The 25,191-nt window shown below is 38.3% G+C and overlaps 1 protein-coding gene across 3 annotated transcripts in view; it reads left to right on the forward strand.

The window, feature by feature from the left end:
- COL24A1 (collagen type XXIV alpha 1 chain) overlaps positions 1-25,191 on the forward strand; it is a 149,955-nt gene that overhangs the window by 117,322 nt on the left and 7,442 nt on the right. For all 3 annotated transcript variants that reach the window (XM_042785720.1, XM_042785724.1, XM_042785722.1), the window contains 18 exons: positions 91-144; positions 614-721; positions 1,791-1,844; positions 2,639-2,692; positions 3,993-4,049; positions 5,856-5,909; positions 6,929-6,982; positions 7,089-7,142; positions 10,376-10,429; positions 12,047-12,154; positions 14,704-14,811; positions 16,320-16,427; positions 16,515-16,568; positions 16,845-16,907; positions 18,116-18,169; positions 19,762-19,797; positions 24,489-24,524; positions 24,620-24,646. In XM_042785720.1, coding sequence (XP_042641654.1) covers positions 91-144; positions 614-721; positions 1,791-1,844; positions 2,639-2,692; positions 3,993-4,049; positions 5,856-5,909; positions 6,929-6,982; positions 7,089-7,142; positions 10,376-10,429; positions 12,047-12,154; positions 14,704-14,811; positions 16,320-16,427; positions 16,515-16,568; positions 16,845-16,907; positions 18,116-18,169; positions 19,762-19,797; positions 24,489-24,524; positions 24,620-24,646 — 1,137 coding nt within the window. The remainder of the gene's footprint in view (positions 1-90; positions 145-613; positions 722-1,790; positions 1,845-2,638; positions 2,693-3,992; positions 4,050-5,855; positions 5,910-6,928; positions 6,983-7,088; positions 7,143-10,375; positions 10,430-12,046; positions 12,155-14,703; positions 14,812-16,319; positions 16,428-16,514; positions 16,569-16,844; positions 16,908-18,115; positions 18,170-19,761; positions 19,798-24,488; positions 24,525-24,619; positions 24,647-25,191) is intronic.

The raw sequence follows: 25,191 nt of genomic DNA on the forward strand, positions 1-25,191 counted from the left end.
CCTGCTTAGTTATCCAATTTGGAGCACAGTTTAAACATGTTTCCAGGCCTTTCTCAAGCATTTCTTTTCCTCTCTCTAATAAATATACAGGGCCCTGAAGGAACACCAGGAAATCCAGGTCAGAGAGGCCGTTTAGGAAAGAAGGTAGTACCTTCCCCAGTTCCCTTCCTTTTGTCTGAAACTTAAATTTACATTACAAAATAATTCCACTGAACCAAGTCTATCCCTGGTTTATGTCATCCTTCAAGCGATTTTTTTTTTTTCTTGCTAGCCATAGCAATTAGAATTGTCAACATTCTGCAATCAGTAACATTCAGGACCTTAGGAAATTTACATTTGTATCAGGATGTGATTTTGCAACTGAGAACAGTTTCTGCTGCCATCAAAAAATGTTAAGGTTTGGCTGAAACAAAACATAAATAATAGAAGGGCTTTAGCAGAGGGGTTTTTTGACTGCAGAGTTCTGAGTTCAGACATTCTAAGAACTACAGTAAATGGCATATGTAAATATAATACTCCTATTAAATAATGCTGTTACACTTTGTTAAGCATAAACTGCATTTTGAAACTTAGTATCAATCTCTTATTATTTTTAATACAATAACACCAACAGGGGGAAAAGGGGCAGCTTGGTCCTCCTGGAGAAGTTGGACCTGCTGGTGAATCTGGCCAACGTGGAGAAATTGGTCCCAAAGGTGCAAGAGGAACTCGAGGTCCCATGGTTTGTACAAAACATGCTTATTTAAGAGCTCATGTATTTCTGGTTTAGCAAAATCATGTCTCTCCATGGGAAGAGGCGAGTCACAGCTGTAGCACGTATAAATGTTTTTTGCGGTAGCTGGAGACGCAGGCAGTATCCTTCTCAGCCTGTGCATCCCGATGCATGCCTTGATCTTTCAGCATCAGAATGAGACCGGTACACCTTTCCACACAGAAACCTGGGCCATGGACCTGGAAGGAGTCATCTCATGCTCTGGTCAGGTTCCTGATCTGACAATCAGAGGAGCAGGATGGCAGGGCGTGCCATCACATGCACTCATGCCCTACAGTCCACATAGAACCTCACTGCTGCGGCTGTTTCTTAAACTTCTCCAGTTCCAAAACCAGAAATCATGATGTTTGCTATTACATAAAATAAACCTTAGCCATGGCTGAAACAAAACATTTCAGATGAGGACTGCTACTCTTATTGAATGGGAACCTGATCCAGAGTTAACTGAATTAAGTGTATTTCCATTAACTTTGAGCCCCTTTCATCACAAGCTCCCCAAGCTTGCTCTACCCTGTGAGATAGATGCACAGACACATGCAGCCTCCACAATAGTGAGGCAACATGCCCATCTCTCTACTCCAGTGCCCAATCCTGTGGCCACTGAATGCAGCACTGTGTTCCTGAACACATGAAGTACAGAAGTAAACTATCTAATGGCCAACATTTTCAAGAGAAGGACTCAGCTTCCTAAGGTGAGGACCACCCTCAGCTTCTCTCAGCATACTTAGCATTTATAAACAGAGTTCCTCTGCACTGCTGAAAGCTCAGATTCTTTTGATATTTATTGTGCACAGTGATTATAAGGTTAGGACTGAAAACGTTGACCATTTTTTCCACAGAACAGGGAAAAGCCCAGTATTCTTTATAAAATTAAGTTGGACCTAACAAGGAAATTGTTTGTGATTCTCAAATCTCAATATTTGAAGATTTTTCCAAGTGATGACTTTATAAAGTAGGCATTGTTGTAACATTTTACAAAGGAGGTCATTTTTCTATCACCAATTATTGCATTTAACAGGGACATCTAGGTGGAATGGGACCTGAAGGAGAGTTGGGAATTCCAGGTTATGGGGTGAGTTTTTTACTGAATTTATGTACACACATATCCCTAAGTAAGTCTGTGGTACTCTAAATAATTTCAAATATCATGGGGATCTGTATCTAGAATATATAAATGTCTTTAGGAGTGTCTGATACTCACGTATGTTTGTATGACACATGATTGCCTACTCAGAAATGTTAGCCTTAAGTAACGATGACTAGTTCTTGTGACTTCATTAGCAGTTGTTTTTTCACCATAGATTTGAAACCCTTATTTGTCCAAGGGAGATACTCTCACCCCTTGTGAATAAAGTTCCTATAAAATTGCTAGAGCTATTAATTATAAAGAGTTCAGCAAACACCACCACCTCTGCTTATTGTCTGTCCAGGCAGTTTCCCTTTCAGTAACAGAAACTGATTGAATGAGGTGAGTTGAAGGATGTAAAGATACTGCAGCTTTCTCTGAAAAAAATAATGATCATCATCATAGATGGATTGAGTCCTGCTTTTACAGACCAGACTGCCATGTCTTTTTTTCCGAACAGAAATTTCCATCAGTGGCCCTAACCCTGAAGCGAGAACTAGCGCAGCTCCCCTCACCTGCATCAAACTGTGCCAGAACCTTTGGCTTCCCACTGTGCACAGCGCTTTTCCTGCACACAATACATTTTCTGCCTGGGCCCATCAGTTTTGTGCCACATCAGTATTTAGCATTATTAGCAAGAAGAAAAAAAATGATAGTAACAAGCAGTTAAAAGAAAGTTTGGAATTAATTATTTCCTTAATTTGTTTTGGAACTAATTTTTGTTTTGTTCGCTTCTTCAGGGTCACCAGGGTTCTTCAGGGCCCCCAGGGCCCCCAGGACCCAAAGGAGAAAAGGTATGAAGATGGATTATACTGTGTTACAGTTTCAGTATTTATAAAGGGAGGAAATGTTAGTGCATTGTCACTATTTTCCACAGCATGCAGCAAAATCCACCACTTGAAATATTTGTTAGTATTGTGAGAAAATATGAAAAGAAATGCAAAACTGGGGAAATGGATCATTCAGAGGCAGAGTTCCAAATTATACAGTTGAAATGTTTCAGGTTTTAAAACACAAGGTATGCATTGTAAGAAACATTTTATTGTATCAGATAGCACCACTGCCCTTAGTGAGCACTTCTGACAGAAATAACTAGTGGGGAACCAGCAAAGTATTTACTTAGCTTTAAGCCTGTGAGTACACCCATGAATTTTGCTGAAAGTCCAACTAAGATGGACAAAGTTATGTGCTTGATATAAAACATTAGCGGCAGGATGTTGCCTCGGTGCTGCTATTTTAGTGTCAAAGTCACTGTTGTTCTTTTAAGCCTCAAATCCTGCAAACAGATTTGTATGCTGACTGAAGTCTGTGTGGCCCCAAGCAGGTACAGGGATTCCCTTCATGAAGATTAGTTTGGAGTTGCACCTGACAGAGAAATACATTCTTATATTAGGGCCAGTTTTGCAATGAATACTACTAATAGCAGTTAGTGGCTGATGTTATCAACAGGTTCCAATATAATTTTCAGAAACAATAACTGAAAACTAGATTGTTGAGAGCTAGGTGCCTAGCTTGCTTGGTCACTTCTGAAAGAGCACTTTGATGCACTTTAGAAACCCTTAATCATATTTAAAATATGAGCCCCTTTGCATTAAATACTGGTAAATATCATCTGTAATAGATAACTTTTTGTCTATTAGTTTGGATGGCAGTTGTTTCATATTTAAAATTTAATAGAGTTCAGGCTGAATGTTGGAGTCGTCTGTACACTTGCTTGTCTATATCAAGTATATTTCTCAAAACAGTGGAAGTATTTTTCTTTTTTCCTCTTGTCAGATACCCTGTTTATCTTTTTTGTTGTTAAATAAAGAAATGATTACGTGGACATTGTTCACATACTTTTTTTTTTTATATAGCTGCCTTTGGGAATACAGCAAATACTTAGCTTTTTCAGTCCTAAATGTCTTTGGGACATTTCAGTGCATGTTAAAATGGAACTACCGTTTTCACTGTATTAAAACAATAAGTGTCATATTCACTTTTTGCATCTATGCAGTATGCTCTCTGGGTGTTTATTAGCATTTGAACATGTGTGCATTGTAGACAAGGTTTAATTTCCAAGTTTATATTTTTTAATACTTATCTTTGTTTTAGGGTTACCCAGGTGAAGACAATACAGTCCTTGGACCACCTGGGCCCATAGGTGAACCAGTAGGTCTTTCTTTCTCAAAAAATTATATTAGTGCATCTCAAGACAACAGACAATTCAGGTTCTTTCTGAAACTCTGTATCACCGTCTCAGGAGTCAGCACCCCCTTTTACAAAAATATAGAATGATGGTCCTTTAATCGGTAATCCCTCTCTGAAAAGTGCAGTCATGTGCTCTTAAGACTATGTGCCCTGCGTTTAATCACACTAATGCCATTAGTCTGTGTTCAGACCAGCACATTCTGGAACAGAATTTTACCCTCTCTTTTTATTCTGAATCATATCTAATTGCTTTACTAACCACAAATATGTTTTGACTTATTTCATTATCACTACAAAGCTAATTTAGCCGATTTAGAGAGAGCTGCATTTTGTAACCATTTTTTTAATGAGTTCATATGTGGGACATCTGTCTGCAGCAATTATGAACAAATCCAAAAAAAAAAAAAATGCCATCTCAAAATCTTATTAAAAGTGTTTCATGTTCAGGCTTTGATTGTGCTGGAGGTAATACTTGTACAGCCTACTTCTCTTCAGATTAACCTTAATATTTATACCTCATGTCCTCAAAGGGCAGGACTATAAGACCCTGATGTAACTGAAGACAGAGTCTGAGCTAGGTTCTTAATTGAATTACGGTAATGCATGAGAAGAGTCTCCAGCCAATTCTGTTGTAGCTGAACTGGCTCTGTAATGCTGGCTGCTCAAACATAGCAAGGAGGACCTTTCGCCTTGTGGGTTCCGACTCAGAAACATGCTGTGAGGCTGCTGAAACCTTGGAGACTGTACAAGCAGTTACATAATAGTATCTATTGGTGGATATGCACTAGAAGTGGCTAATCTATTCACTTGTTAACTGCAAAGATACATTGTAGTTAGTGATGCTTGGACAATTTTTCATTGTGAGATTTTACTTAAAACAGGTGGGAAAAAAGCAGACCCTTATTTCTTTCAGTGATTGGCTGGATGTCTTTTGGAAAGTCTTGGCCATTCTTACTTTCTATGGGCATGATTCCCTATCCCATCATTTTTCCTTTGACTGAGATTTGATCCATTTGCTACAATGGGAGTTAAAATTCTGGGGGAAAAATCGAGTTTCTTGTGGGACTGGAATAAGGGCCTTTCTCTAAAGTACAGCTAGTGAGGTGTCTGAATGCAGCAGGAAGAACCACATGACTCGCAAAAATCATGCAATTCCCTCTGCTCCTGTGCAGTTCTCATATGTGAGAGACATGCTGAGGGACTGAAATTGCCTTTTTTATTAGGACAAACTTCAAAATTAAAGCAGAATCTGAGTACAGCAAGTAATTTCAGAAAAGAACCCAATTTTTCACGTGTTGTCTTACAGAAACCATGAGGGAGTTTTCCTTGCATGTCTTGAAAACACAGTCTCTTCATTTATGCATGGAGATCTTTAATTCAGATATCATATATATGTATATGTAGAAACCTGGAGAAGTTCTGCTGAGGTCAATACTCCTGTTTTGTTTATGTCCATATAAGATGTATCTTTTAGCTTCTAGTCTTCAAAATGTTATAATTTGAATATTTTAGACAGTGACTACAAAATATTGTAGTCAAATATTTGTAGACAAAATATTTTAGACAGTGACTACTGTCTGACTTGCATTTTGTTTAGAAAAAAAATCACATTTGTTCCTTTAGACAAGATAACATTACTATTTGTAATCCTCAGTTCCATCTCATTGCTTAGTCTGTTTTGAGAGAAATCCCAGCTTTCTTTTTGTACTCCACTGAAGCATTATGTCAGTTCAGCTGTTTTATTTTGCTCTTTGATTTTCTCTCTAGGGTCCCAGTGGTGAACGTGGAGATAGAGGAGAACCTGGTGATGAGGGCTACAAGGTAATACCTCTTGCTTTTTATTCTTTTCTTTTTTTAACATGTATCAGAAATATCATCTTCTCTCACAAGTGTGCAGACATGCACTTGCTGGTGCCTCACTGCACTGATGAGCTCTTAGAACACCTTGGAGCATCTTTCCTATGAGGAGAAGTTGAGAGAGCTGGAGAAGAGAAGGCTTGAGTGATCTTAATGTGTATAAATACCTGATGGGAGGGCATGAAGATGAAGGAGCCAAACTTGCCTCAGTAGTGTCCAGTGACAGGGCAAGAGGCAAAGGGCACAAACTGAAACACTTGAAATTCCTTTTGAACTCAAGAAAATGCTTTTTTGCTATGAGGATGAATGAGCACCAGAAGAGACTGCCCAGAGATCTTGTGGAGTCTCCATCCCTGGAAATACTCAAAACCTGACTGTACATGGTCCTGGACAACCTTTTCTACCTGGCTGTGCTTGAGAAGGGGGTGTTTCACTAGATGATCTCAAGAGGTCTCTTTCAACCTAAAAAATCCTGTGATTCTGTAATACTAAATGAAATAACATTTTTCTCTGAAATTTAAGCACTATTTCTTTGTAAATCTAGTCCTAATAATTATTCATTAATTGTATTCAGCCTTTCAGTATATACAAATTGAATGATAACTCATGCTAATCACTGATGCAGTTTGTTTGCTGAAATACAAAAGAGACAGTCCTTGACATGGAATATCCTGTTTATGTTACACAGGTAATACAGATAGACATAGTAATAAATCAATGAACTGAATATGATTTATGCTTACAGAAGTGCAGAAATAAGCAATACATAATTCCCACTTGCAGTTTGGAGTAGAGAATTTAAAGAAGAAAAGCTCCCTAAGGTCTGATCTCAGGAGAGCTGAGCATGCTTGATCTAAGTCACATCAGTGAAGCAGGGACCACCCAGTATCTCCCAAGATGGGCTTTGAAAAGAATCTATAGTGCACTGAGCATGACATCCTGAGTTACTTGTATCGTAATATGTTGTATTTTCTGCTTCCCAGGGTCATATAGGTCTTCCAGGGCTTAGAGGACCTATTGGACAACAGGGGCCTCCAGTAAGTGTTTCAAACAAGTGAGATTTCTCTATTGGATGTTAAAAAAGTGTTTTCATCTACATTCAAAATATTCTTTTTATTTATTTAATATATGTTCTTTCCAAAGGGAGAGCCAGGTGAATTGGGAGACCAAGGACCAAAAGGAGAAAGAGGTTCAGAAGTAAGTAGAAAAAAGTAAAGCAAAACTGCACTTACTTGGAATTTGTAGGTTTTTACTGTTCACTGACTATCCTTGGAAAACTGTTATATAAGGCTAAAATTCAGTGTCTGAGTTTCTTTTCATACCTGCAGAGATAATAAAAATATAGAAAGAAAAATTGCATAATGATCTGGGATAGTAAATATGTGTTATTTGATAGGTAGGTGGTTTTACTTTGGAGTGATATAAAGCATTATGAGAGGCTTTTTTGGAAACACTTGAGTGATATTCAATTATACCCTTAAATGGAGTTCCTTGTGGCAGACTAGCTCTGGAAGTTACCCAGGATTTTACTGCTTTGATCTGTAAATGAAGCCTCCTGGTACTGCACTGCACTGAATTTTCAGAGACCTGGAAATAAGGAATTTGGTACAGGATAGTAGAGGAATAATGACAAAGCAAGTCATGAAAAAGATCGAAGACTATATCTTTTCCTTTAGAAATAATAGTTCATCTTGGTGGCGAGAAAATTGCCAGAAGTGGTTTATGTTCTCCTATGGGATATATTTCATTGCCTTTTGTGATTTCAAAAGATTTAGGCTAAAATATTTCTTACAATACCAATTGCCATTGCAACTCAAATGAGATATTTTGTCTGAGAAGTTCCGTGGTGCAACTCTGTTAGAGTTTCAGAATTTTCTAGGTAAATATAAGAATCTGTAGCAGATTAGTAATGGGGAGCAACAGAGAGGAAACGTGATGTGAAAACATTATCAGCATATACTCTAGCCAGATATATTGCCTTTGACAAGTTATTCACAGCACAGGATAAAATCAGTCATTCCTTTGTCTTTCCCTTGCAGAATGTTTTCTTTGTGTTGCAAATGCCCCTCAGATTAAAACTTCCATTTGCAAATACAGAACCAATATCCATCCTGGAGCAACCCATAAGAGCCTAAAGGTTTACACAAAAATGATAATAGTGAAAACATTCATACAGTCTTCACTCCAGTGGCATGACTGGTGCTGCTATAGCAAGCCTTATAAAGCCAATACCATAAACTGCAATGCTGAATCATCTGGGTTTATTTTACATGCATTCAGAAATTTTAATGAAAACAATATAAAGCTCTTTGAATATACATGTTTCAGTTTTGATCGGTGGAATTTTTTTATGCCATTCTTAACAAAGAGGCATTAAATTAAGGAATATAACAAAATTTTGCTGATTTTATCATATTTGCATTAATTATAAAACTTTTACATTTACAGTGACTTTAGCTTTTTCACTTTATTGCATGTAATGTAAACCTGCAGCACAGTAGTTTAGCATCACTTTTGCTTAAAGACCAGTGTCTACAATAAATAATATAGAAAATCTGGGAAGCTGTTTTCTACTTGATCTACACTGACAAGCATTATTCTTGTCCCTGCTGTCTGAGTGGTTGTATCTTTTAGAGGTATGATAAAATTCATGTCATAGATCTTTATATTCTGTAAAGAATATCTTACAAACAAAATTCTCTGAAATGTTTTTGACCCATTCTAAGCTTTTCTTCCTTGGTGCTTGTCCCCCCTGTGTCACTAAGCCACTCACGAAAATGTTACCTGCTATCAGTATCACTCAGTTTTCTAAGACTATGGATTCCTAGATCAGTCAATAAAAAAAAAAAAAAAGTCTTGTTTTAAGTAAATTTTATCTTTTGCGTATATCTTAGATAAAAAAAAGAATGTTCCCACATGTGACACTATTGTTTTCAAGTATTCTCTTCCATATACACTCAGTTGTCGTGGTTTGAGCCTGGTCAGCAGCCAACCACCATGCAGCCACTCTCTCTCCCTTCTCTTCTGGCAATAAGAAGGGACAGAGAGCCAGGCTTGGGGTTTGAGATCAGACTGGGGATGGGGATGGGGAAAAAAATCCCCCTTTATGGTCACGAGCAAAAGGCAGACTCGTTAGGGGAAGAAAAAAACCATACCCTTATTACAGACACTAACAACACTTAACAGAGTAGGACAGTGAGAAGCATTGCCACATCTTGAGAACACCTTCCCCCCACCCCTTCCTTCTTCTTCCCGGGCTCAGCTCTGCTCCCCATGTCTCTACCTCCTCCCCCCAGTGGCGCAGGGGCAGGGAATGGGGGGTGCAGTCAGTGCTGCTGCCTCTTCCATCTTCAGTGGGGGGAGCTTCTGGAACTTCTTCCCCCTGTTTCATCGTGGTCCCCCTCTCACAGGAGTCAGTCCTCCACAAACTTTCTCTGACATGAGTTCCTCCCACGGGCCACAGCGTTCCCCACACTGCTCCGTCGTGGGTCCCCAACTTTCTCCGACTGGAGTCCCTCCCATGGCTGCAGCCCTTCCCGAGCTGCTCCAGCGTGGGACCCCCCCGCATGCTGCAATCCTCCCAGCGCTGAAATACAGCAGCGGGGCTACCTTTTCCCACAAGACCCTGGCCTTCTTCGGGCACCGCACCTTGATCATCCAGGCAAAAAAACACAGGCCATAAATCAATGTCTGCTCCACTGTAGATCTCCATGGGTGGCAGGAGGGGGCCGCCCTGCCGTCTCACCACAGGATACAGGGGGGGTCTCTGCTCCGGCACACCTCCCCCCTCCTTTCTTCCTCCGTTCCTCCACTGACCTTGGTGTTCACGCAGCTGCAGCAACTCCTCCTCACAAGTCCCACTGCCCATCACCACGTCCCTTCTTAAATACGTTATCGCAGAGGCGCAGCTGATGGGCTCAGTTTTCCAAACAGAAGTGGAGCTGACTTGGAGCTGGGGGAGCTTCGAGAAGCTTCTCACAGGGGGCCACCCCTATATCCTTCTCCCCTGCCCCCCAAAAAAAACCACCATTAACTCAACCCAGGACATCAGTGCATCTACATTATCTACTTTTCATTACTTCCCTTTTTAAAAGGTATGGGAAGTGCTGTAAGAGTGTACTTCCTTACAGGGGTGTGGCTGATAGAGGAGAAACTGCCAGATATGTAGTGAAAAACTTTTTATGCCTATTATTGTTGAAAAATTTCTGAAAACTACACTATACCAATTTGGGAAAGGGAAAATTGTATACAATTCTATCAAAAATTTATTCACTTTCACTTCAAAAACTTTCTGCTCTCTCCTGAAATGGAAATAATCTGACCAAAGCCAGGCAATGTGAACATGCGTACTAGAGGGGAACAATTCTCACATCTTTATGGGGGTTTGAGTTTAAGACATTTGTCAGTTCACAAGTATTTGTAACTTCTAGGGACCCACAGGGAAGAAAGGAGCAACGGGTCAGGCAGGCAAACCTGGGATTCCTGTAAGTAACAAAATTCTCAGTCTATCTTCAGGTTATAAAAGAAAGAAAATGATAACTAATAAAACCAAAGTTGAGTCATGCCAGTGCTCTAAAGAACCTTCTTATTATTCAGGAAGTATAAAGGAACCCCTGTGAAAATAGTAATAATTTTTGAAACTATGTTAAATTATACTCAGTTACTCAGCACATAGAAGTGGAGTGCAGCTAAAGAGCAACAAGATCCTTCCCACTTTTAAAGTTAGTTGATCAGATAATTTTTCCATGTGGCTTGTAGTCCATGTGCAAGTTACCACATTATACTGCACAGGGCTGTACTACTGTTCACTCCTGGCTCCCATCAGTTCTTTGAACAGCTGCAGCCTACAGAAGCCTGGATCCATATGTCCATAATGGATACAGCTGGCAGATCCCTTGGGGTTTACTTCTCCCTCTCACTTGCCCTGTGCTGAAATTTTTAATGATCTTTCTTGAGTTACTGTAGAGAAACTAACTTGCATCCCTTTCTCCCTGAGGGAGAAGAAAGAGCAGGAAACAGTAGGTGTTCTGTAAACATAACCAAGAACAAGATGGATCAAGGCTATTTTGGTCCCCTAATAAATAGTACCACACAAGCATATATTGTAAATAACTTTTACTACCTCACATCAAAACATTGTCAGTAACCAGAGAAATGCAGCTGCTTCACAGAGTTTGTACCTGCTGGGCAGAGTGCAAGAAGAGCCTTTTCAAGGCAAGGAACTGTGTGTCTTTTGTAAATACTCATCTCTCCTCTGGAGGACTGCAGAGTGTAACATTCAGCAGACATAGAAAAAGAAGGAAAAGCAAGACATACAAAGAAGTGAGGAGGAAAGGACAATAAAACTAGAACTTGAGGAAGTTTCAAAGCACATCCCAGGTGCAAGATACTTCAGCAACCCAAAGTTGGAAACAAGATTAAGATGGCATGCTTATATTCTGTATGGCTGTTGTTAACTATACTTTTTCAAATGAGATGTATTTTAGTTGTTATATTTTAACTTTCTGATAAATGCATTCATAGAGAGATAATTGCAGAACTCCAAGCCCCTTAAGAGAGTGTATGTCAGTCTAAAGGAAAATAAATGTAAAGAAAAAAATCACTGTTCCTCTGGTGGATGTGACACGAGGCTTTTTTGTGCAAGTAAAGCAACAGTTAGCAGAAACTTGTCTTCTTAGAAGTTTGTATGTATTTTTGATATGCTCAAATTTGAACAGCTTAAATTTGCAAATGTACAATACAGAATATCTAGTAAAATGAAGGCTGAAAATGTATATGGTTGGGTTTTTTACACAGATAAATAGATGATTCTATCAGGTTTCCTTGCTTCAGTTTAAGAATCAAAACTCTCAGCCATCTTCCAGGCCTGGCACACAGGGGTCAGCCCCATGGTTTCACCTGAAGTTGCTCAGATCCCACAACACAGCAAGTCTGAGGTTAAGCCAATAGCTTTTTAAACCAAACACCCTAACTCAGAGCTCCCTTCATTCATGGTTCTGTTACTATGTAGGGTTTAGAAAATACTGTGACTGAAATCTAGTTCTGTGATAGTGAAGATGAAGAGAGCCAACACTTCTATATTTGATTTGAATTTGTTTAAGGGAAGACCAGGGCCAGGAGGGCAGAAAGGAGCAGTCGGGTACCCTGGACCAGAAGGCATTCCTGGGAATCCTGGCAAGCCTGGTCTGTCAGGGAAGCCAGGCCCTAAGGTAAGTTGCTTTCCACATTGCCTCTCTATGTAATTTTGCATTGAAAATTTATAAGCTTAGGATATTTAAATGGGAGGAACAATTCTCTGTTCCTCAATCATCTTGAAAATTAGATCAATTATTTTGTTTTCTTTCTCTTTTTCTCCTGATATTCTGTCCAGGATGTAGAGTTAGCATCAAGGACTTGTGCTGTGAGAACTATTTCATTAGCATATGTTAGTGGTAACTACAGCTAACTGAAAATGATTTCTTAATCAGAGAGACTTCACAGTTCTTTTCCTGAAAGTGAGACATAGACCCCAACTGAGACTTTCCTCTCAGGCTCTGAGATAATCCTACATTTTCCTTATGGTCTTTGATTTTGAAACCTATGTTTTTCTACCTAAGGAATTCTGAAGCTTTGCCCCAAACCAGTGAAAAAGAGTATTAGGTATCTGAGGTACCTGGAAGCATTCTTGGAAATGAGTTTTTTGTCTGTCTGTTCTTTGCTGTGGGCCAAGGGTGGTGACCTGCTGCTTCTGGGAGCAGTGACACAGTTCTTTGCTTATTCACTCCAGAAAGGAGGGAGAGAATTCCTTTAGTTGTTCTCATTGTTGAAAGTCTGATCTCTTTGATTTCAAGTATGGTATTTCTCAGTATTTCTTGTTTGATGGACCAATAATTGTTATAAAAAGATGCCAAGTTAGATGAGGTGTTAGGAATTAATCAAGGTGCCGAATGAGGAACTGTTTTAAGTATAAATTTCCTACCTAGTTGAACAGAGAAAATTAAACAATTTACCCACAAGGGGCAGATGTACACTATTTGAGCTTCTCCAGTTTCAGATAATGTCCTACTGAACCTCTTCTAAGTACTTAAAATTCTTTGGAGTTGGATTTAGGAGTATCACCCCAAAGTATTGTTACATTTTTTGCCTTTTCATATGTCATCTTTCATGTTAAAAGAGACTTCATTACTCCATATTAACAATATATAGTAGCATTGAAACTTGTAATAGAGGCTTGTAACTGATTTTTGCCACAATGAAAGAATAGAACAGAACTTTTGCTGTGTAAGTTTATCCATCGATCAGGCTATAAGCAACAGCACCATGTTCAAAATCCCTTAAAATCACATTTAATATAAAAACAGTGTTTCATATAACCCTTTTATTTCTGTGAATACTTAACCAAATGTCATATGAAATAAGGAAGAAGAGAGATATATATGTATATATTTCTACTGAACAACATCACAGAAACATCTATTTGGATGGTATCAAATTTCCATTTTGTATTTTTTAACATGTCAAAATTGGCTTAACTCCATGTACTCAGTAACATGTTTTCATTAAAAATAGTTGCTTTTGTTTTTATAGTCTGATGTTCTCATACATTTTCACAACAAATGTTCTGATCTTTCTTTATGTGTTAAAGTTATTGTATATGGATCCTTACAGAGTGTACACAGTCATTATTACCAGTATGTCTGATATTTATAAATAAGCATGTTGAATTTTGAATGTTTCTGTGGGAAGGTAGTCTAATTTTGTTTCTTGACGTGGAGCTCCTTCTTCTTGAAAAAAAATAATACTGTGAATCTCAACCATATTTTCAGCTCACCTGTAATGAATTAATTCAGCATCTTGTTTTCATCAGAAGGAGCTCCTTATCATAAGCTCAGTATCCTCAGGCATTGCACAACACTCATCCAAGAACCATCTCAAGGAGTCATCTTCTGTAATAATCAGAGATTAGTGCTCTCTTCCTGCATATTTCAAAATAGAGTTACAAAAGAACTAAATAGGCATCAGCAGCATTAAAGGCTATTAATCTGAACATGCAAATTTTCAGGTTTGGAAAAAATTTAGGTCTCATATAAACTATTCTGTATGATTTCCTGTGGGAGGTAAGAGCAGTCACTGGTATGCCCATGAGTGTTTCCATATATACTTGAATGCATGATTACTGTGGACAGAAGATTGCTTGCTGTTTCTAGATCACTGGTGCCTAAGATGGTAATCCAACTGGGCAACTATTCCTCTTTAGGAGGGTGCTAATAGGGAAGATGCCTTGCATAAGCCCATAAGCCCAAAGCAGCAATTGATTCTTTTGAATGTTCTCAGAAGTCTTTCAATGTTTAGGTAGGTGATTCCACACAAATGACATCAGGGTATATTTAGGGTAGGACAGAACAAGGTTTTAGATGAGCACTGAGCTCAACAACAGCAGTGGGCTATGGCATGGTTAGCATTTGCTTTGCTGACAGTCAGTGACTTAAACTGTAAGAACTTGACTCCTCAGAAACTTCAATCCACCCCACAGTTAAAGCACATGTAGCTTTGTTGCTAAGTATGATGGGGGTTTGCTTTTGGAATGTTATCAGAAATCCAGATGATACTGCTGATCATTGCCTTTCATATATTTTGATGTACTATCACAGTGTGTCCATATATACAGAAAGAATTCAGTGGTTTTAACTGATTTCTGTTAAATGCCTATTTTAGCATGCAATGAAAAAAACATGTTTTAGCTGTTCTGCTTGTAATCAATTATTTTCAATTTGTTAAGGGTAACAAAGGAAACTCAGGCTTACCAGGTCTGGCAGGTTATCCTGGAGCTCGAGGTCCCAAGGGATTGCCAGGCATGCCAGGGCCCATGGGAGCTCCCGGACTAAAGGTAAACACATGGGAGCTTGTTTAAGTGCAATATTCCTGATATAGCTTAGTCTTCATACTGCATCCAGTGATTGTGGAACCACTGTGCTACTGTTAATCATATGAATAATTGACGTCAAAACTTATTTGAAGGGTAAGACTGCAAGTTGTGCTGACCTCATTTCTATAAACTGTAATTTGAAAACAGAGGTCCATCCATCTGGATGCTATTCCCAACTCCAGAAGCTGTTCAAAACAATTGGTATTTATTCACCCAAAGCTTTAGGGCTAAATATTTCCTGAGTTTTCTTTTAAACTTCTGTAACTACTAGAATAGTTTGGATGATTTGAACATCTAAGCGATCTACTATCAGAGGAGTACAGTAATCTCAAGCCTAAGTCCCAAGTCGTGGAGCTAACAAGTACATCCATTTATGATAAGACTGAAATTGTTCTTGTTCAGCCCTGTCAGAAAGAAAGAAATCTGAGAGTGCTTCATTTTCCAGCCAGTTCCAGGTACCTGACATGAGTGTATCATCATATCCTCATATTAATTAGACTTATTTCAGTTGTAAAAGCGTCAAAGAATGGAAATATTACAGAGTATTTTCTCCATTTAGAATAGGATTTTTCCTCTGAAATCATTATTTGAAGTGGTCTGTGAGATTTTATTGGTAAGCAGTTTTTTTAAACCTTAAGTTACGGTATTACTGTCTTTGTTACCTTTTCATTAAAATACTTTTTGTATAAACTGTATTCACTGTTTGTAGTATTTATTGCCAGTGCTCCCAGGCTGGATTTTACTCCTTTGTCTAGACAATGAGCTGTAGGAGGCGATTCCTTCTCAGAAGTGCTTGCAATCTGAAAAAGACAGGGAATAGATGAGGTGAGGGAAAACTGATAGAACGTAGTGCAAAACAAGTGTTAAGAGTGGAGATACTGAATCAGGCCAAAAGTCTTTCTTTGTTAGAGCAGAAAGGTAACAACTAGGAAAGAGCACAAGTGCAAAGCAAAGCATGAAAGGTGTGGTGTATATTCACAGCCTTAATTGCAGCTTGGTAACCTGAGCCTAGACATGTTCTCTATGTATTAGATAGTCCTCAGAGGATTCCTCATGCATGAACTTGTCTAGTTTCCATTTGAATTGATGTTAACTTTTAGTCTTAACAGCAAGGAGTTCCACAACTATACTATGTCTTGCTCAGAGGATTACTTTTTAAATTTACTTCTAATCTGCCAGTTTTGTATTTCATTTTGTGAATTTTAGTGCTTGCACTGGGATGATACCATACTGGAAATGATCCAACATGTACGATTTTTTTCTATGTTTCCAAGTCAAGAAACAGTCAAGTCACATTTGCATTTTAGTGAGTGTATTATTATTGAAAGCATTCGTGATAGAAATAAAATGGATGGAGTGGGTCTATTTCTGAGAGAGAAAACATGTTCCACACTTCTGTCAGGAAACCTATCTGTACATATATAACTGTAGTAATTGTGATTAAACATATATTATCTTCCTATTGACAGGGTGAGAAAGGGCTTCTGGGTCACCCAGGAAAGCGAGGCAAAAGAGGCCTTCCAGGATCACAGGGTGACCAAGGACCAGCAGGAGATGCTGGACTGAAAGGACAGACTGTATGTAATCACAGCTGCTGATGCAAAACAAGTAGTCCAAGAGTTACTGGTGTGAAATAATGGTAAGGATGTCTGCTCCTATTACAGGGAGAAGATGGAGAACAAGGTTTAATGGGCTTTCAAGGATTTCCAGGACCAAAAGTATGTACTCATTCTTTTCTGTTAGATCTTAAGCCATTTACAGAGTGAGAACATTAGGAAATCATAGAATTAATAAGCTTTAACAATAATTTGTTCAAAATCTCTCTGAACTATTGGAACATTGTAGTTCCAAGGATGAACATTCTGGGTTAGTGCACTTGGTATTTTCACTGTTACTGCTCTTAGAAATTATCTTACTTTCACTGATTACAAGAGACTGAAACAAGTGGATAGCTAATGTCCATGTTTAATTAAACTATTCCTTTGCATTTTCAGGGTCCTGCAGGGGACATTGGCTTAGTTGGAATTCTGGGCCCAAAAGGTCCAACAGGCCAAGTTGTAAGTGTTTCACTCCATGAAAGAGATTGTTGGGATGGCTTGCAAGTGGCACATGTTTTTAATTTAGGGAATCATCTTTTTTCTTATTAACAAGGCCAGAACCCTCTAACCAAACCTTTCTCTATGAAACTGTGACTCCTCTAGAAGCCCTTTGCTTGTACTGCAACAATGCTCTGTCACCACATGGGTACAGATATACAAACAGAGCTGGGCTCTTAATCTTGTAGGAAAAAAGCAAGCTTTGCTGACAAAGCGTGGCTCTCCTAGTATAATTTCATCTACACAAGTTTCCTCATTGCTATCATGTCTTCATCTATTGGGGTTGAACATTTTCTTTTTTCTTACTGGCAACAATGCTGATTGTATAACTCTGTCCTACAGAAAATGACAAAAGGGTCAAATTTTGCCTGAAGTAAGACAGAGTGGTGCTCGGGCATTATTAATTTATAGTCTTTTTTAATAAATATTTTCTTTTTATCTATAAGGTTACTAACCTGCATTAGCTCATTCTTTACAACATTCTACTTTGATACTGAAAATGTGGAAGCATCTTCAGCATTTTGTAGTGTTGGGGAATGTACACTCAGCTTACAGCATCAAGTGAAAAAGGGGGAAAATATTGCATCATGGAAGGCCTTACTACAAAATGTTCTTGTCTCACTGATGCCATTGCCATCACAGAACTGAATTAGTTCAGTTAATCAGATGCAGAGCAGCAGCTTTAGGGGTCTGCTCTAATAGCTACTTTATTTTTCTGAACATTCCTATACAAGATAAACACTGGAAATGAGCAGTTTGTTGTAAGTGAAATGGAACAGGAAAACAACATTTTAACAGCACCCACAGCCTTACAAGAGTACTTGTGGGCAGCAATAGAGCTCAAGATATAGTTGATTGTAGCTCAATAAATATGTGGTCTTTAGTGGTCAGAGTACTTAAGTTTCCACTGGTTTTGCTGCATCAACTTTCACATAAAAGAATACGTGTGGGCTTTCCAAGCACAACTATTACTATATTAAAATAATTACCTTGCTGATTTTGTAGCAGTGTGCACTCAATATTCAGAAAGAGAATAACACCATCATCTTTCAGATATTTGCCAAGGCTGTGTGCTGAGCAACTTTAAACCAGGACGTGTCATGAGGATTTTTTTCATTTTGGATAGTCACCATTCATAGTGGACTAATAAATTCTTTGCTTGTTTACAGGGATATATTGGCCCTGTTGGTCAAGAAGGCATAACAGGCGCAACTGGCAGGCCTGTAAGTTTCCCTTCTCTTTTGCATAATTTGGTTATTTCACATACCCTTATTTTTAATAATCTCTTTTGCAACTAGCAATCTTCTTATTTTTCTATTTGCAAATAGCAACTAGCAGAACCATCTTCATGTCATACCATGCTGGTAAGCTAACATATATGACTCCAGCATCTGTGGTACAAACAAAAAAACAATGACAAAATGCAGTGACAAAAAAGTCACTACAATGGCCTTCTAAGTACGGTGTACGGAGGGCATACCTACAGGGGCAGTAGGTGAGTCAAGGTGTAAAACAGCATATAGTAACTTCTACCTGAATATTCTTTCTCAGCCTTAGGTCTGAGACACATCTAGAGAGTATCCACACTTGGTTTCAATGTAGTTTATTTTTTATGTGTTCATTTGGCTGAACTGTCCAGAGTGCCCCTCTAGATATGCTGGGAGTGCCCATGAGCCTTTGTTTGGGTGTTCCAGGTGCTGATGAGGTCCCTGCTGCAACTCAAACATCTTCTCAGCCTTTCTGACAACTTTCAATGCACCTCAGGTTCCCCGCAGTGAGGGAGCTCTACCCTCATCCCAGTTTTCATCACACTCCCTGTGCCAGAGACAGAGCAGTGTTCTGCAAAGGCACCCTCTGGCTCATGTGTGCAGACTACCCAGCCATGTAAGGTAGTTTTGGAAGCTCTTTGTACCACCTAAGCTCCTCTGTCAGATCAACAAGACTTGGAGTGAATGACGAATGTCTAAAAGTTGAAATAATAATAAAGATAACAGGAAGATATAGTAAAAGAAATAAATACAAATATTCACAAGTGAAAAAGAAAGGAAAAGGGAAATGTTCCTTCTGTAATTAGACTATTCTTTCCACTTGCTGGAAAAAGACAGTGCTTTAAAACTTGCTGCACTCTTTTCAATCCCACTCAGGAGGAAAATTTTAGAGTTGTGTATACTTGTATGAAGGCCTTTAATAGACTTTATATTGAATGGAACAGCTTGCCATTATCATTAAGAAAGCATTACAGTCGAAGATTACTTCTATGTGTTACAAAATGCTACCTCAACATGCAAAATTCTTTCAGAGAATTGTAAGATTTGTACTGTCTTCAGAAACACAGTTTAAATGCAAAACTAGCCAAAAATGCCATGGAGACAGAAAAATAGTGTTTAATCTGACTGCGAGAGGAGAACTAATGCGGTAATAAAAACACAGGTATGTAACCAATGGATTTCTTCAGTGACAGAGAGTACCAGCTTTTGTTCTCTGCTCTTAAGATGGTGAAGTGCTGATGTATTACAGTGGAACAAATTCTAGAGAAAACAGCTGATTGAACACTGACATTTAAAATTACTGAGAAAAAACATATTTACAGTCTGAAGAAAACAACAGCTTTCCACATCCAGGAATTGCAAGATGTTGTCAAGTAATTTAGTTTTGTAATAGTACAGGAAAATTAAAGCCCCAGAGTTGTAAATACTTCCAGAGGTGAGACAGGACTTTTCATGTCAGCAGTATAACACTCACAGATATTAATCTGCTTATTTCAGTCCTAGGTGGCTAGAAAGCATACTGGACTAACAGCTTCTCTTTCTTACAGGGACCGAGAGGTGGAAAGGGCACAAGGGGTGAAATGGTAAGATGAAATGACTTTTGTGCTTTCATTTTTTTGGCCATGTGAAAACTATTCCTGTATTATGCTGAATATTCTCTTCCATGCTCTGAATGCCAGACAGTCAAACTGTGCTCCTGAAGAATGTTGGCCAAGAAAGCTGGTAGTATGAGTCAAAAGTCTGACCTCTTCTTGTTCAAGCTGACTTACGTAGATGATGCCCAGTGGGTGTGTGCTATCATACATTATAGCCCCTGATAATATAGCAGTCACATACTCCAAATCTGTCCCAGTTCAGATCTAAAAGAAAAATCCTTTGTCACGTTTGTTGTCAGCGCTCCAGTGCCTCACAGCACAGCACGAATACACATGTTCATACATCTGTATCATCTTGTCCAGAGAGGGAGAAGTTCAGGAGAAGCCTAGAGCTGAGGATGGGTGTCCATGGTATGGACGGCTGGGTGCGCCAGCTGCAGTAGCAGTAAGCAGCATTGATAGGTTATGAAATTGCTGTCTCTCATTTTTCAGTTAAAAATATTACATTAGATTTTGTACATTTCTGATAAATGTTGGATTTGATTTTAAAACTCTGATAGAGCTAGTAAAGTCTCCAATTAATACTGGCTATGTGAAAAGCCATTAAATTACCATATTTATAGTAAACATTAATACAATGATAGTTGATACCCATGACGTTACTTTATATGGCAGCTTTATGGTTAGTTCCTTTTCCAGTAACTAGCCAATGTGATCTTGTTCCTGTTGCTCTTACCTTGCTTTTCACCCCAATTCACTTAAAATCATTTACTTTCTCTTGTCTTACTGTATTTTGCTTTTAGCAGCCAGCTGTGTACAAATCCAACCTAACTGCCTTATAAAAGTTTTGAGAAATAAATCAGAAATACTCCAAATTGCTTACAGAATTAAGACTTGGAACTAAGCTTGCTGTGTGTGTCTTGGGGAACTTTCCTCTTTGATACTACATTGCTCAAGGGTTTAGTCAGTTGGGTCTTGATAACTTCCAGAGATGGAGATCAGATAATCTCTTTGGGCAATGTGTTCCAGTATATGACTATCCTTCAAGGTAAAAAAAAGATACAATATGATATGATAAGGCATAATCTGCAATTTTCTAGTATCATCTTTTATCTTAGATTTTAAATCATTAATGGCAGCTACTACACTGTACTGAATATCAGACTATTGTATTGCAGGATGTTATTAGTCTTCACCCATTATGAGATACAGTGACATAACATCAAAATGACAAAAGTGGTCAGGGAAAGCTTAACATTAATAAGTTTTGTTAAAAATACTTTCTGTTTCTTGGAAAATTTCAAAGTAATGGAAAATATGGAAGTCCATGGGATTGCTCATGTTTTCAACGTTAAGCATATGTATCATTGCATGTAAGATCAGGGCCTTACAGTATTAGAAAAAGTTTGGGGTTTTGGCCTTTGAACTTCTGTACTAGCAATCAAATTGGGTGATTAAAGAATTAAAGAGCACACCAAAACTAACTGTTCTATACTCTTTTTGATATTATGAACTGGAATTACGCTTTTCTCACTTAAATTCTGATGTGATCAAAGGGTAAATTAAGTAGATTTGTAAAGATAACCCTGTACATTCCAGTAAAACATTTAACAATTAACTTAATCCATTAAAAGTGTAATTTAATTGTATTTTGCTGTTCTGTAACAGAAGAAAAGAACATTTATAACATCTCTACAGGACTTTCAACACACTCTGTGCAGTTTTGTAATATTTTAAAGGCTTGTAAAGGTAATTGATATAGTCCTTTGAAATTTGAAAGCATTTAAGAAATGTAATATCCCCAAAAGCAATTCACTGTACTTAACAAATAGCATTCAATATTTATGGTTTTTTCACATTGGCAAGGATACAGTGAATCAAGACAAATCACAGTCCTCTTTTGCAAAATACCTTAAATTCATTGGAACAGTGCAGGTTTTGATTTTTAAAATATTGAGTTCTATCTCAGAAACCACTATAAATTTGATCTGTTCTTGTCCCAAGACTTTTTGTGTCTTAAAATTATGACACATGCCAAGAACCTAGAATGTTAACTGAGCATTCAGTCATCTGAAAAATCTACTGGAATGTCTAAATCTCAGCACTCAAACAAGGACATCTATTCATCAGAGAGCAGAGGTTACTTAGGGACAAACTATTGAAGACTTTATGCCTTGCCTTGACTTGTTATTTGCATAATCAAGTCCTGAACCAAGATAAACAAATATATGCTTACACTGTCAAATTAATTTCTCAAGTTTCTTCTTCACACTTTCTCTTTCATTTTATACCAAACATACTTCACCAAGCATGGTCAGACAGTCCAGTGATATATCCACATGGGATTGAAGGTATCCTGCAGCAGTCTAACAGCACCTGAGTTGCTGATCTGATTAACTAAATGTAGGGATCAGCCTTCTCAGGTGGCATACAGCAGTGTAGCTCTGTGAAACCCAGTTGATTTGCAACAGCTGAGGGACTAACCCAAAATAGTGAATGTTATCTCTGCAAACTCATCTGTCATCAATTTTGTAATAATGAATAACAACAATAATATTTTATGCCTTTTTAATAGTCATAGGATTTCAAAGAAAATTTCAAGCTGGGAAATAATCAAACTCAGAAGAGTGAAAGGAAACTCGGTACTTGCCACAGAACCCACAGGGATTTCTATACTATTATATATGTTAAAATGACTTATTATTTGATTTCCATTTTCCAACATTAATCACTAATGTCTTTATAAAATATCAATAAATATTTACCTAAAAGATGGCTTACCGTCCCTTCCATAGGTGTAAGTGGATGAAACAAATACATAGGGTAAGAATGTATCAGTTGAAAAGCTGACAGTATTTAGTCCCTAGAGCTCATGCCACTAAGGTTCTTAGTTAAGTATCAGAAGACCGTCTCTCTAAACAACCAGAAACCGCTTCAGTTTTGATTCCTATTCTCCAAAGAATACGTGTAAAACATGGGTCTTGTCCTCAAAGCCATTTGCAGTCCCTCAGTCCCTCAACATAGTCTTGCTGGTATAAATCTGGTGCTCACAATTACATGATGGCCCCCCCTTTTCACGCGCTTCACACTCCAGCGCCTGAGCCCCGCTGGCATGGGCAGGGCAGGGGATGTGCAGGCACACTTACCTTGTGCAGCTGTGGAGGTCACTGTAACCCAACGGATATATTCCCCAGTACCTACCATGTGCTCTGCCTTACGAATATGTCTAGAGATAGTAAGATATGCAGCTGGTACTCTCCTAATAACTGATAAATTTGGAGCCCCAGTGACTTAAATCACTTCTGTCTGCTTTGAGGTCTTCTTTTTAAACATACATGAATTAACATTAGATAGAATATGGCCTTTCTTTAACCATTTCCAGCTGCCCTTGCTGGTAGCATCTTGAAGCACAGCCCAAGTTCAGCAGTTGTAGCATGCAGTAACACTTATACAGATCTTGCTGTGAAATGTCACAGCAGGCATCCTTCTTACTACTATATTGAGTGATTTACAACTCAATACCTCTTTGACTAGATCAGTTTCACAATATTTGTCGGCACGACCATGTCAGACAAGATTATTTCTCTTTTGGCAGAGACTTAGTGCTAGTATGACCATACTGGTGTAGGAGGACTTTGCTGGAGCAGCTTATTGAGCCCTAATAACTGGTACAAGCAGCACTGGCTAGAGAATGTTTTGCTTAAATTCACTCAGTTATGTTAAAAGGTTTTAGTAATACATGGTGCAGGTCTGGCCTATGCCTTTCATTCCTTCCTCCTATCTTTTCCACGTATTAAGGCACTGCCACCTATTCTTTGTCATTGTTCTTGCTGTTGTTTATGTTACAGCAGCTCCTAGAGGTTTTGAGTGTATAGAGATTGGAGAATCTGAGACACAAGTATCACTGTATATTAATAAATATTCATAATCATTCCATCTTAATGCGAATAGTTACTCAAAGAAAGGATAATTCAGATGGGGTTATTGTCTTTGAGAGGGTCAATGTCCAACCCTAAGGCAAGACTAAAACTTAGATTTAAGACTATGTGCATCATAGTCACTGTAAGCTAGCAGAAAGCAGCTGTTCCTTCTCCTCCTCTCCATCCCACTGCATCATCCTACACACTAAAATGATGCCACTTATGATGATGAAATAAAGGCATAACTTCTTGAATATGAAGGAAGCCTGCAATATCACTGTTAAACAATGAATATAACATGTTCTGGCTGAAAATTGACACTGCTAATAAATGCCTAGCAGATACTCATGTAGTATAGCAGATCAGTTAATTTTTTACAACTATCCATAACATTATTTACAACGCTTTTATGATTATTCATCTCCTATAGTACTTGTATTGGCAACATGCATATAATGTTTGCACAATATATAGCATGTTATACATTAATACTTTGTATGACTTAAAATGTTCCCTTAATATCAAAAGTAATTAGATAAACAAGTAACTGGACAACCCAGCAATTCTAACAGGAATATTCACATGTTAACAGAGTATGGTACTTTAACAATAGTAACTAATAACCTATGGCTTTACCCAAACTGGTATCACGTTTCTTCATTGTACGCATTGTGGCATTTTGTGATTTAAAAAAATGCATAAATGTAAAAGCAGAGATGTTAATCTATAACAGCTGCATTTTATCTCCATTTCTCTTAGGGGCCTCAGGGACCTCAGGGCCAGCCAGGGCCACCTGTAAGTGCATAAAAAAACATGCCTGTATTTTTCTGTTGTGATTACATTATATAAACATGTAAAGCACCTAATATCTGGTTTCTCTCATTTTCCAGGGACCACCTGGACCACCAGGACCAAGAGTAAGTTCTGTAACAACCCGAGCCTACAACACAGTCTTTTTTTGAAAGTGAAAATAGCAGAATCCTCTTCAAATGCATTTCTTGTTCCATCACTGCATATGAAACGCAAATACATTTTTCTGCAACTTCCATCACTACAGTAATACATTTTTTGAACCTTCTATCTTACACTGTCAGTTCTGTTCTGCCATGCTGTTGAGCCCTCAACATGCAATGCCCATGGACATGCTCGTGCTTTTGACATAGGTTGAATCTGTCACACTCTGCAAGGTTTTCATCCTGTTCTGTATTTGAACACTCTGAAAGATAGCAACAGAAAATATTGTGCTATTTCTGGCCCAGATATTCTTCCTGTATATATACACACACGGAGATTTAGTATAAAGGACTGTGGCCCTTAGGACAGACTCAATATCTAAAGTGTCCTAAAGCTGTAATTATATATGTAATCTGAGAACAAATTGCAAAAACTAGATGCTTGTATGGGTGACTTAATTCTTTAAAAATAAACAAACCTGTTGCCTGGATCTGGTGTATACATCACA

Source organism: Tyto alba, unplaced genomic scaffold, assembly GCF_018691265.1.
Source record: "Tyto alba isolate M040663 unplaced genomic scaffold, T.alba_DEE_v4.0 Super-Scaffold_1000006, whole genome shotgun sequence".
NCBI classification, from domain to species: Eukaryota; Metazoa; Chordata; class Aves; order Strigiformes; family Tytonidae; genus Tyto; species Tyto alba.